Source organism: Diadema setosum, chromosome 21 (assembly GCF_964275005.1).
Source record: "Diadema setosum chromosome 21, eeDiaSeto1, whole genome shotgun sequence".
NCBI lineage: Eukaryota > Metazoa > Echinodermata > Echinoidea > Diadematoida > Diadematidae > Diadema > Diadema setosum.
The window spans coordinates 9,359,944-9,374,714 of record NC_092705.1 but is presented as its reverse complement, the minus strand read 5'-3'; the positions used below and the strand labels follow the sequence as shown (position 1 = coordinate 9,374,714).

Below are 14,771 nucleotides of genomic sequence, written 5' to 3'. Positions count from 1 at the left end.
TCATCTTATTCGGCATTTCAGACATTGCACATGTACATGGGTAAACACAATACACATTTGATTCAGCATAACATAGATAAGATAAATTATAACACAGAGACAAAGCACAAATGAAAGAAAAAAAAAACAAAATCCTAGATTGTGACATGGAAAACAGGGCTACCAGGAGCAAGAAAAGGTTAACCTAATTACCATGACCTGCAGGTCTTCTCCCCACACCCCATCAACTATGTCAAAATATCTACATAGAATAACACTTACATTGTATCCGTCACAGTAAATTAAGCATGCAGTCATACAGGAACAAAGTGGGGATATGAGTAGGGCAACATTCATCTGAAGCTCAGCCACGATCCAGTCGCAGTCACGAAGACAAAGTTTGATGTGATGCCACAATTAATATCACACGATGTTTCCCTAGAATGCTTCACTGCAATAAAACATCCATTCAGTTTCCCTAAATTGCTATAGTTGTTCGTTTTTTTAAGGTTAAATATTCACTTCTTGTATTCATCTAAAGCACAACCACAATTCAGTTGCAGTTACCAAGAGAAAATTTGATGTGATGCTTCAATATCAATTTCACACCTTACTTTCATAGAATACTTCACTGCAATAAATAATACATTTAATTTCTCTAAAATAAATTTTATCTTTTAGAATTGTGGTACTATGTGGCCATTTTTTTCCAGAATTCTCCTTTATTGCAGTACTTTGTGATATGACTATTTCACACATAAAGAAGTGGTATCAATGTGTTAAATATGTGACATGAACATGTGTCTTACACGCCAAGTGCTTGATTGTCAGAGAAACTCATCCAAAATGCTTCCATGAAGCAATAACTGGTTAATTCATGATTCTAAATTTGTAATAATAATCTCATTTCCTGTATTAATCACATCTTTCATCAATATGCCCAGTATGATGCACAAAAAAAAAAGTATATAACACCTCACTTAAGCTAGCGTCACTCCTTCAGAAATATGCTATTACAAACTATGTCTCTTCATTTTCTTGCTTTATCTCTCCCCCATCTCTATCTATCTATCCATCTATCTATCTATCTATCTATTCATCTGTCTATCTATCTATCAATCTATCTATCCATCTATCTATATGTATATCTATTCATCTATCTATCTATATATCTATGTATCTATAGCTCTTTCATGACTAGAGGCTTACTTCATGGTAGTTGGTGAAAAAATATGTAGAAAATAAATATTATATGATTATTTAAGATATGATATCATATACTCGTGTCTGCACCCATTTGATGCAAATTGTGGGAAATAGAAGAGCAAAGAAGAGACTTAAGCTAGCCCTCCATTAACTGAACAAGGTTTGATTCTAATGATGGATTTCCATATGTCATATGAATGTTATATCATGCTTTGATATATGATATATCATACTTTGATTGATACTGATACATCGACCGTTATTTACTTAGATTTTTTTTTATATATACAAGCTGGGCATGAAGTATTATCATATTTTGTTATATTCTCTGTATTTTCCATCAGAAATACAAAAATGAGATTGAAATTGAAATTGAATAAAAATAATCAAGTCTAGATCTTCATGTTTTAAGGATAGAATCATGTTTTTCTGATTGGTGACTGCCCACAGCTACCACTGCCACCCAGCCATCAGCCAGCGTCGCCAGGACAACCAAGCCCATCCCCACGGAGACGACGACAGGCAAGGCTGTTACCGGCAAAGAGGGAGTCCACAAACGAAAAGGCGGCAGCGTGGGATTGATCGTGGGCATCTTGTTCGGGGTCCTGGTCTTGGCAGCCATTATAGCCGTCATATTTGTTGTCTGGCGCAGAAAGTCAAGACAGTAAGAGCAATGAATGACGTTAATCGATTGTGCGACTGCATGCTGGAGTTTGTGAATGAATGCGGGAAGTATATGAAGTAAATATCAGGAATGGTTGTCACTTTAAACTCCACATTTATGCCATGAAAATTTAATTCATGCTCATGTAATGACAGGAATAGCTTGTAGCTTTTGTTGGGAACTCATACAAAACAGAATCATCAGTTTAGCTCTGAAATTCAAATTCTTTCACCGCCATCACTTGCACAGTCTTAATCCCTGTTCTTTAACCCGTTGAGGATGAGTTCCCAGTGTGCTCGGGAAAGCGTCTGTGTGTGTTGCAGCAAAATCAGATCGTCCTGAACGGGTTAATGATTTACATTATCACAAGGAGCAATAACTCACGGAGACGATAACTCTGCCAGTCATTTACGTGGCAGATGTTCAGGTACTTTTTCTGATGCAATGTATAGCTCAGCACCAGATATTCTTCGACTAAGGTCTAATAAGCTATTCAAGTTGTTGATTTCAAGTTATTTCTTTATTATTTATTTATTCAAGATTTCATGCGTGTTCACAAAATAGGAATGCATACAAATGTATGCAAGTACATCTCATATAGCCAAGACAGAATATATACGATAAGTATACATTGATAAGAAGCAGTTACAGGATAGTATACAACTCCACTAAAGAGAGCTACATTATTCAAGGTAACGAACACGCAAAGGAATTGCAACATAAGCTTACAGCTGGAAAATCGTTGCAAGCCCCGTGCACACAATCTATATGCTTTCAAATAGTTTAAATGATACTTGATAGGAGTTGGGGGGGGGGGGGGTATTTACAAAGACATCATGGGAACATGAGGGGGAAAGAAGAAATGCATGTGTGGTGCCTATTTGTCCTGCCGGAAATTGACAAGAGAGAGCAAGAAAAAGTTTAAAGTGTCAAGTCATTATGAGCAAATTATACTGATTAAATTGATTAAGTTTCTCATAAATCCCATTCAAATGTCGATTTCAGGGGAAATATATGATCACAGCAAGTTTAATAGTTAATAGTATCCAGGAGTTCAGCGTGAAGCTGATAATAGAATATGTTTGATCGACCTTTTGAAAGTAACTATTTTTTGTAAATTACGAACATGCTGAGGTAGCGCATTCCAGACATCAGGACCGCTACGTCTGACTGATTTATAGGCTAGTGCAGTACCAGGGTTCACTAACTGTATATCTGATGCTTGTCTCGTGGGATACGAGTGAACTGCACTGTTAAGTTGAAACATTGTCGAAAAAGAGACAGGTAATAGGTCTTGCTTAGAACGAAACATGAAGAGGGCAGTCTGTAGGAAATGTACATCTACTTTTAAACATTTTAATTTCAAGAACAATGGGTCTGCATGTTCTAGGAAACCAGACCCTGTACATATGCGAACAGCTTTCTTTTGCAACAAGAGGATATTATCTGTCAAACTCTTTGACGTTGCCCACAGAATATTACAATGCGAAATATAAGGTAAGATAAGAGTGTTATATAACATCAAAAGCACTTTGTCAGAAACAAAACTTTTTGCTTTATATAATATACCAATATTGCGGGATATCGGTGTAGCGATATGATTCACATGGTCACTCCAATTAAGTTTATCATTAATATATACGCCAAGGAACTTTGTGCATGTTTTCCTTTCAATGCGGGTACCATCTAGATTGACATTAGTTTGTTGAGCACCTGAGCATTTCCTCCCTTTAAAGTGAATGAAATTAGTCTTCTGCACATTCAGAGATAGTATGTTACTTCTGAACCATGATGTTATAGCTTTGGTAATTCTGAGTTAATAGTGAGTTCGTGGGTTCGAACATCACGATGAGATAAGAAAACACTGGTATCATCAGCAAATAAGGTGTAGGTCAAGATTGTTGAAACATCACAAATGTCATTTATATAGATGAGAAATAAAAGTGGGCCTAGAATGGATCCCTGTGGAACACCACATTTCAGATACAGAATGTCAGAATTAAGAGAGTTGCAGTGAGTAAACTGTCTTCTCATTGACAAGAAGCTAGAAAACCACTGATAAGCCACACCCCTTACACCATAGTAACAGAGCTTAGACAGGAGGATCGAATGGTCAAGTGTGTCAAATGCCTTACTAAGATCCATAAACACACCAATAACATGCTCACGTGCAGCTAGAGCACTAGAGACACAATCATAAAATTTCAAAAGGGCATGGTCAGTTGAATGAGACCTCCGAAATCCATACTGTTCAGGATTTAGAGAGTTATGTTTCTCCAAGAAATCATAGAGCCTGATATATACAATTCTCTCTAAGATTTTAGAAAAGGCAGGTAAAATTGAAATTGGTCTGTAATTCGAGGTTAACATTCTGTCATCTTTTTTGTGATAGGGATTACTTTGGCTAACTTAAATGAGGAAGGAAATACTCCAGTCACCAGAGAGAGATTACAAATATGAACAAGTGGGGTGATGATTGAGCCAATGATTTGTTTCAATAAATATGTACTTATTTCATCATGTCCACAAGAGTGACTAGATTTGAATGCAGTGACTATTTCAAGAATTTCAGTGCAGTCAGTAGGCTGCAAGAAGACTGAAAATTCTGAAGGGCCTTTCAGATATTCCCTAAAATTCAAGCAATTCCTATCTATCTTTTTAGCCTGGTTAGGTCCAACATTTGCAAAATAGGTATTGAAAGAGTTTGCAATGCCATTAGAAGTAAATTCTTGTCCATTTTCTAAGATTTATTTCATCTCCAACAAATTGATAGGGATACAATGAAATGTTTGCATGTACAAATAATGACTAAGGTCTAAGAGAAGACACCTGGAACATTCCAGCATTACTAGTGCCATATATCACTTCACGACTTTTTTCTCTTTCCACTCGAACATTGAAAGGATTCCCATTATGAAGCTGACCAACATCACCCTCTCGTCTCCCGAGGACTGTGATAGTGTAAGACAGCAAAGCCTATCTCCTTTCCGGTTTCTAAGTTTGTTATGTACATGTACCTCAGTTTGGTTAGGTTCTTAGGCTGTCCCACATCTCATTAACCTGTATTCTATTTCTGTCCCACCACTCTCATTCCTTCCCCATCCATGTTATTCCTTTCCCATTCATGTTTACAGTTATCACCTCAGCTTGTTGTCACATCTGATCCTTTTGTTTATCATTCCATGTCTGCAGTTCTCACCCCAGCTTCTAGCCACAGTCATCCGGTGTGTTTCCATTGGTTGTCTCAGGAATTGGGTTCTTTCGTTTTAGTTGGTCTCTTCCATTTCTGTTATTCCTATTGGTCCTCTTAGTTCATTTAAATATGTAAATACAGTTTATGCAGATCATGTTCATGATGTTGAGTTTTGCTGAGGGCAGGTCAGCCTGACAATAAAGCAGTGTGCTCCTCAGGACTTGAAGCGTGCAGGCCTCATTTTTACAGTCTGTGTCCCTGACCCTGTAGCTATCTTACAATAGCGACGACGATATCGCAGATGGCTGGTACCATCAGTTCCGCGAGACGGATGACTTTGACTTGGAGCGTGTCACCCTAGACCCAGAGGACTACTTACAAGGTATGGGTGTGGCCCCCCTCCCCCCTTCCTCTAGCCCCATCGAGTGTTTTATCAATGACCCTCTTAAAGTGTGGCACCACATCACATTCAATGTGGCTTTAACTAATAGATTAACATCAATTAAACAGTGGCAGATGGCAGCGGTTTCATCAAAATCAAAAAGAATTCCACAAAATTTCATATTTTATGAAAAGTACACATCGATTTGACTTGTTTCTGGCACATGTTAAGGGTGATATTGTTCCCCCTGCTTTCTGAAAGGGGTAAGTCAAGTGCGCTTTCATTTTGCTGGAAGTATGAAAATGTGTTGAATTCTGTTCATATTTTCTTTATATCGATGTCCTGCAGTGACGTCACAAACTGTGGTACACACTAAGAAATTAGGGTTCAAAATTGAATCTCCAGGCGTGATGCAATAGCAGCACCCCTTTTCCCTCAAAAATTGAACCCCTATATAGGTTTCAATTTTGAACCCCATGAAAATGAACCCTCCGAGTTCAAAACTGCACGTGAAGGTGTTCAAAGGGGTTCATTTTTTGCACCTTTGAGGTTCATTATTCCACCCAAAAGGGTTAATTCTTCAACTGGTCAGATTCAAATTTGAACCCTTTGGGGTTCATCTATGCTCCCTGGCTTTCATTTCTCCAACCCAACGGGATATATAGATAAATATATATATATATATATATATATATATATATATATATATATACATGTGTATATATATATATATATATAATACAATATATATATATTTACATATATATGTATATACATGTATATATATGTATATACATATATATATCTATATATCTATATATATAAATATAGATATAGATATATGTATGTATATATATATATATATATATATGTGTGTGTGCATACGTATATGTACATATAAATCATCCTGCTGAAATAATGGATATATTCACACTTAAAGTACAGCACAGTGTTCAGAGTTTTTTTTCAATCAAACACATACTCCTTGGCAATGTCATCACCAATACATGCTACTCATACTTCGTTTTTGGCACACACTCTTTACAGAGAAATTAAAACATCTCCGTACCACAGATCATACATTTCATGTTTGTTTAATAATGTTATTGGATGATTGAAAAAAAAAAATAAAGAGAAATATGTGTTCCTCATTTTCGTACATTATCAAAGCACAGTTCATCATTTGTTACAAACTGAAACATGTCATTTTCATTTGTCAAGATGGATACATTTCTGCACATACACAAATAAATGTGTATCTATGCTCTAGGCGAAGTCGTTCAAATCAAAGAGTTAAATTAAATCAAGTTTTTATATTATAATGTAATACATGTGCAAATAAGACAGTTAAATACATGTACATAAAATATACTCATACAGTTACTGAATATCTTAAAATTTTGTAAATAAAGGAAAGCAATATTCTTTGAAGCAAAATAAAATTTATCAATGGCCTGTCGTTGCATTATCAGTACATCATTGTATTTCATTAAAATAATTGTTTTTTGACACACAAAAAAAATAAAAGTCTCTCCCAGCAGAAAAACATTATGTAACATTGGCAATCCATGTGCCCTGTGCAAAAAGTACACTTTTATCATCTGAAGAAAGCAGACTTGTTAATGCCAAATGTTGCATGTACACGTAGGTACAACACAATGAAAACAGGTAAAACAGTCTACTAGTAATCAAACAGTAGAATAAAATGTATGTATATACATAACGACAGCTTCATGCTTAGTTTCCACATAATGGAAGAAAAAGAAAACCGTCCACAATACTTTTCAGCTCTATACAAATAGATAAAACATGAATGAAAATATTTCATCACAAACACTTGAAAAAAGTTACAAATTCAAAATCATCTACAAACTTCAAACAAGATATATAAAGATCATTTGCAAATTAAAGCACAGTTCACAAATATTATAACATGTAGGATTCCATCAACATATCTTTAAATGGCTATTAAATGCATACATGAAAGTTAGTATCCTCACCTGTTACATACCAGAAGGAAAAGAGGGATACCAAGTTTGCTGAAACTGCAATAAAATAAATACTGACACACCTTAAATACACACACACACACACACACACAAACAAACTGTGACAAGGAGAAAAAGAAAGAAAAAAAAGGACCCCCAACCAGCACCAGAACCAAAATATGGGGATGTGTCTATTCCGTCGACATAGGGATGGCATGGTTTACAGTGCCCCACATCAATGTAAGTGAAGTCTCTCATTCCTGGAAAGCGACACCTTGTAATCTTGTTAACAGAATGGGGAGAAACTACCTAGCTGGTAGGAGGACCTTCGGAGATTGGCTAGAATTGCTAGATATGATAGAAGCAGGCATGAGACAGAGAAATGTAAAAAAAAAAAAAAAAAAAAAAAAAAAAAAAAGGAGGGGACTTTGCGAGGGAGCGGAGCGACCGAGCGGGGGGGGGGGGGGGGGAGTGTTGGAGGGGGGTGTCCTCCCTCCCACGGTGAGGACTTTTTGAAATTTAAGGTATGAAAAAACTTATTTTAATGCATCTTGCAACTGAAATTTACTATTGTTAAGAGGTGCATTTTACAGATAAACATTGTGATAATTGAACTCATGAATGACACTTGCAAAAACAAAATCTAAAGGACCTACGCCTACTCAAATGTGAGGCCATAATACATCACAGTAATGTACACGCAGGTGACGTCTTGCTGGATTCAGTTCATACGGGTACAAAAAAGTGTTATAAATCACAGCTTAGCATTGTTGGCTTCCGTAGTTGATGAGTGCGTGGCACATTGTACAAAACGCTCTCCCTGCCCTGCCTCTTCAGCTTTCTTTATCGTATCGCCCAAACGAATCCTTGTGGCGGATGATGTATCACAAGTTCCAGGTAACGAGGAAGTCGATTGACCAGCTGGCCTAGAAGACGAAACTGGTGCTGGGAGATCAACTTCAAAGTCCAACCACTGCCACTTGAACTTATCGAGGGTCTTCATTTTCTCGTTGAAGAAAAAATACTCTCACCGGTCCACAAAATTACGATGACAAATGCAGTCACGCTGCGGCAGCGCAGCATGCATCGCTACAGCCTCACACATGTGTGCATCACACCACACTGCAAGCTAGAAGTAGATCGACACGCACGTTTCACATCCACGCCACTTACTTGTACTTAGCAGCAAAAAGTATAGAAGCGCAAGTGCGCTCTATACTCTTTGCTTAGCAGTACAAGTATGTACAGTCCATTTCACGCATTATCATGCATGCAACTTCGCACAGCTGCCCGCTGACAAAAATGCACTAATCACCATTCACACAATGCAATGCCGATACATCACAGCTATTACGGTTTATAAAATGGGTTCAAGAATGTAGCCAATTGGAAGCGCTGAAATGAGTCACGTGCGAGTGCATTATTTTTTACGATCATGCTCGGCCTGACGTCACAATGTTTACACTAGCAGTGCGCACTCAATCAGTTGTTACAAGTGCGCGTCACGCGCTACTATACGCGCTGTCAATCCTGTAAACAACTTCTAGTTCGGGCCGCTGCCAGCCGGCCTTTCTTGTGCATAACATGTGGCGTACGTATACTCTTATACGTACAGTACTTATGTGCGGGATTTCCGAGTGCGACGTGCGTAAATGTTTGGGACGAACATCTTCGGACATCTTGACTTTTGAGCGAGTGCTACATGTAGCTGACTGGTATTGACCCACAAAGGTACGTGAAAAATGCTGTTAGTTTTCGACCCATTTTATAAAACAAATGATGCACAGGATTATTTCGTAGGTGCGCCTCGTGCATGTTGCACCATTGTCAATACTCGAGAGTGCGCCGCACCTTCACTAACGCACTCTATCCTGTGCATCATTTGTATAATCACACACGCAGCATCCGTTGCTTTATACAGTACTCGTCATTACGGCGAGATATGGTGGCTGAAAAAAAAAGAGGAAAATCACGCAAAGTATCCCGACTGTGTATTTTCCCCCCAGAATTTCAAAATCCGCGGAAATCCGCGGATCCGCGGAGAAATTTCTCTTCTAAGAAGAAGAAGAGAGAGGAACTGTACACACGTAGGATAGTATAGGCAGGATGGGAGAGGCATAAAACAGGAAGGTACAGGAATTGTCCAGCTTCATAAAGAAAGCCTGAGTGATGCCACTGTAATACAGTGTGATTCTAAGCTAAGGCTACCCCATCCTAAACATCAAAATGCAACTTATATTCTCAAGCAAGAATGACAAGAAAAACAAATTACAATAGCCACAAGGATTTCTATAACAACCTCGAGGATGATAGTTCAAAGTTTCTTCAGTGTGGTTTTTTTTTTTTTTTTTTTTTTTTTTTTTTTTTACATTTAGATGCATAGCAGAGATGATAAAAAAAGTCAGCTTGTTATTTTTACATTGCAGATGTGCTACACAAATTAAGTACAGTTGGTCATTTAGGCAGAGGATGATACACAAAATATGAAGCAGATACAAGTATTAACTCATCATAATACAAGTAATCAGCAGTGATTTCTTTAAAATCATTTGATGAATGTTCTCACATTATTATCAGCCAGTATTCTACGCTGATTCTATGGAGATTGTTTCAGACTGTAGTTGATTGCCCTGGAGAAAAGTTTCATCATGGATGCATCTGTAGAACTGAGCGATGCTGTAGTGATTCATTCCACGAAGACAGCTGAAGAAGGTACCTCGATCATGTAGAATACCTGGGAAAGAACAACAACAACAAAAGTGTTACACCTTCCTCTGTATAGTGATACAATCTATTATATATAGAAGACTATTTCTGAGAGTTAAGGAAAAACATGAAACTATACATTTCTACTGGTTGCACTTTCCTGACAAATCCCATGTACAACACCATTTACACACCCTCTCAGTTTAAAGCTTAAATTTGATTGTAAAGTAACACATCACAAAACAATACTGTACAACATGTACAATGTAATTCTAGAACTTAGAGCATACACTCTACATTGAAAATTTGAAAATGCTCTGCCATCTGGACGAAGGCAGACAAAGTCCTTTGTCTCATCTTTACACAAAAAGAGCTATGACATTATTTATTAAGCCAGTTCGGGGTTAGCTCATGTGCATTGGAGTACAAATGACTTTTCATTTTTCTCACTTGGTTTGGTACTTCACTTGTTTTCAAAGTGATAAAATGCATAAGCTTGCCAGATGTAACAATTTATGAAATTCCTCAATCGTGTTAAAACAAAGAATGAATTTGTGTAGACCAGGGTACCGTTTCATGAAAGTTGTCAGCGCTGTCAAGTTGTCGGTCTCTGACAATCACCATGGTAACAGTCAGTGACCAGAGCATCTCAGCCAATCAAAACCAAGGATTTTGCTGGTCTTATGGGAAAGGATTCATTTCATTATTGTGCATTGAATGTATACACAATCTTATTTCTATTGATATTGCTAAATACAATGTACATTTTTTTTTTGTCGAGTGGATGTGCTGGCAAGCACCATGTTTACATTAAAGGGATAATTTTAAGAAGGATTCAACATTTATTTGATGAAAATTGGTTTTCAAATGGCTGAGATATCCAAAAAAGTGATAATAATAAAAGGCGACAGGCCACAACTTTATTAAGATTTATTTATTTATTTATTTATTAAAACATATTTATACAGGATAAAAACGATCAGCTAAAAGCTGTTTTACATCGAAGTCCTGTGTAAAAACAATGCATTTTCCTGCAAAGGGGATACTATAAAAGAGACACCAACAAAAAGCGAAAAAAAAATCACTTTCAACAGATTTAGAACAAAAAGGACTGCCGGACTGGGATACAAATGCACAATTCGTAAAAAAAAAAAAAAAATGCTGAGTTTTGGAGTAATAAATACATGCTGCCCACTATTCACACCAAACAGAATCAATACACACAAGACTGAAACACGCAGTTTTCAGCAACCCCATTCATACAGCACCAGGCACTCGGTCAAACCTACAGTTCACACACGGCACACTCAGTTACACACATACACACACGCACGCGCACACACACACACACCCAAATACACACGCAGAGGCACACTATAACAGACAATGTGCTGGCAAGCACCATGTTTACATTAAAGGGATCATTTTAAGAAGGATTCAACATTTATTTGATGAAAATTGGTTTTCAAATGGCTGAGATATCCAAAAAAGTGATAATAATAAAAGGCGACAGGCCACAACTTTATTAGGATTTATTTATTTATTTATTTATTGAAACATATTTATACAGGATAAAAACGATCAGCTAAAAGCTGTTTTACATCGAAGTCCTGTGTAAAAACAATGCATTTTCCTGCAAAGGGGATACTATAAAAGAGACCATCAAAAAGCGAAAAAAAAAAATCATTTTCAACAGATTTAGAACAGAAAGGACTGCCGGACTGGGATACAAATGCACAATTCGTTTGAAAAAAAAAATGCTGAGTTTTGGAGTAATAAATATATGCTGCCCACTATTCACACCAAACAGAATCAATACACACAAGACTGAAACACGCAGTTTTCAGCAACCCCATTTATACAGCACCAGGCACTCGGTCAAACCTACAGTTCACACACGGCACACTCAGTTACACACATACACATACGCGCGCACACACACACACACACACACCCAAATACACACGCAGAGGCACACTATAACAGACAATGTGCTGGCAAGCACCATGTTTACATTAAAGGGATCATTTTAAGAAGGATTCAACATTTATTTGATGAAAATTGGTTTTCAAATGGCTGAGATATCCAAAAAAGTGATGATAATAAAAGGCGACAGGCCACAACTTTATTAGGATTTATTTATTTATTTATTTATTGAAACATATTTATACAGGATAAAAACGATCAGCTAAAAGCTGTTTTACATCGAAGTCCTGTGTAAAAACAATGCATTTTCCTGCAAAGGGGATACTATAAAAGAGACACCATCAAAAAGCGAAAAAAAAAATCATTTTCAACAGATTTAGAACAAAAAGGACTGCCGGACTGGGATACAAATGCAGAATTCGTTAAAAAAAAAAATGCTGAGTTTTGGAGTATATGCTGCCCACTATTCACACCAAACAGAATCAATACACACAAGACTGAAACACGCAGTTTTCCTCAACCCGATTTATACAGCACCAGGCACTCAGTCAAACCTACAGTTCACACACGGCACACTCAGTTACACACATACACATACGCGCGCACACACACACACACACACACACCCAAATACACACGCACAGGCACACTATAACAGACACACGCACATGCACACCATCACAAACACACCACACACGCCCACACACAAAGATCACATATCACAGGCAAATATACTCACACAAACAATGCACACATACATAATACACATTCTAGAAACACAACAATATACAGTAATACGACACTGGCGATGGCATTATACATACACATAAACCTGTCAACAACAAAAAAGCGACACAACAACCTCCATTTCTATGTATAGGCCTACTGAAATACAGAGATGAAATGTGGTAGGTGACTGGTAAAACGTGACAGCCCGGCAGTTCAAAATAATCATTATAACAATTAATCAATCAATCAATGAAAAAATAAAATCATACATAATGAAATATCCAAGGAATCCCCGTGCAGGAAAAGCTCACAAAATTCAAATAAAGGAAAAGAAGTTTACAATCAGCATTGGATATACAAATACACGACATAGGCAAAATAAAAATGTAGTGACGGCTGTATACATACATTTCAAATCATTGAATAACTAAGAACTGTTATTTCACAATGTATGTCTTAAAAAAGGTACGTTTATAAAACCTTTTAAAAGTCAAAAGAGTTGGTGCATTTTGCGATTCAGTGGGAAGAGAATTGCAGGCAATGGAGCGCGAGTATCTGAAAGATTGTTTAAACATTTCATTGTTTGGCTTCGGTAATACTACATTTAACGAATTTGCATTTCTTGTGTTTAGGCCATGTCTATCAAAATACATTTCTACTTCATTGCAAAGCCTAACTGGTGCTGTACCGTGAATGCATTGATACATGAGCATACAAAGAAAACGAGATATGAAACTCGTCAGACTGACGAGTTAGGTGATACGCTTGGGGTTATCAGATGTCGGTCCCCTGTGATCGACAAAGAAAAGAATGTGATATAGGCACCTTGAAGTTATAATTGAGTTTGCATGCAAAACCGTTTCCCTAACCTCTCGGCCACGGGACATCCACGGAAATGGTAAGGCAAAAAAGAAATGTATAGATATTACAGGGAGAAAAGTCAATGCCCACTCAACCAACGTGGCCGCGTGAACATGTATTGCATTGCTAGACGGAAATGCGGCCTTGTAACTACTGATGTCGCCAGTGGCGTATCTAGGGGGGGGGGGGGGCAAGGGGGGCATGTGCCCCGGGCGCCACTCCTTGGGGGCGCAAAAAAACGAAAAAAAAAACGAAGAAGAAGAAAAAAAGAAAAAAAAACGAAGAAGAAGAAGAAAAAAAGAAAAGAAAAAGAAAAAGAAGAAGAAGAAAAAAAAAAAAGCCAAACTCGCCCGGAAGGGGGAGGGAGAATGGTGGGGGGGGGGGCAGAAAACCAAATCAAACAAGATAAAAACAAAACATGATGATGACGCGGACAAAATGACAATGTTTATTGTGTTCACACAAAAATTCTATGTTCTGTGAGCTGAAATACAAAAATTTTCGGCTCGCTCGCTGCGCTCGCTCGCCAAAATTTGTATAAAAAAGAAGGTAAGAACAAAACGTGAGGATGACAAAATGGCAGTGTCTATTGTGTTCACACATGTCATTTTATATTTAGCAGGCAAAATGTTTCACGGAGCAGCGACTGCAATTTCATTCGTTTTGAAGCGATCGCCCATTGGATCAAAAGAGGGCGTCAACGGTTTCGAACATGGGGGGGGGGGGGGAGGCGCAAAACAACAACAACAAATCAAACAAGATAAGAACAAAACGTAATGATGACGCGGAAATATATAAATTTCGGCTCACTCGCTCGTAGTAATTTAGAGTATTTTTTCAAGTCCTCAGTTTGTTGGTATAAATCGTTATCTATAAGGCCGTCACTATATCTTGATTAGAATTTTAAGACTTAATAAGCAAAAAATGACAAGAGTTTCATGATTTGTAAGCTGAAATACAAAAATTTTCGGCTCGCTCGCTGCGCTCGCTCGCCATGATTTGTATAAAAAAGAGAAGAAGATAAGAACAAAACGTGACGATGACGCGGACATTTAATGATAATGTCTATTGTGTTCACTCATGTCATTTTATATTTAGCAGGAAAAATGTTACACGGAGCAGCGACTGCAATTCCAT

The 14,771-nt window shown here is 37.5% G+C and overlaps 1 protein-coding gene across 1 annotated transcript in view; it reads left to right on the top strand.

Moving 5' to 3' along the window:
• LOC140244903 (low-density lipoprotein receptor-related protein 6-like) overlaps nucleotides 1-14,771 on the top strand; it is a 126,201-nt gene that overhangs the window by 58,330 nt on the left and 53,100 nt on the right. The window contains exons 20-22 of the mRNA XM_072324511.1: nucleotides 1,636-1,849; nucleotides 4,753-4,810; nucleotides 5,313-5,424. Of these exons, the coding sequence (XP_072180612.1) occupies nucleotides 1,636-1,849; nucleotides 4,753-4,810; nucleotides 5,313-5,424 (384 nt within the window). The remainder of the gene's footprint in view (nucleotides 1-1,635; nucleotides 1,850-4,752; nucleotides 4,811-5,312; nucleotides 5,425-14,771) is intronic.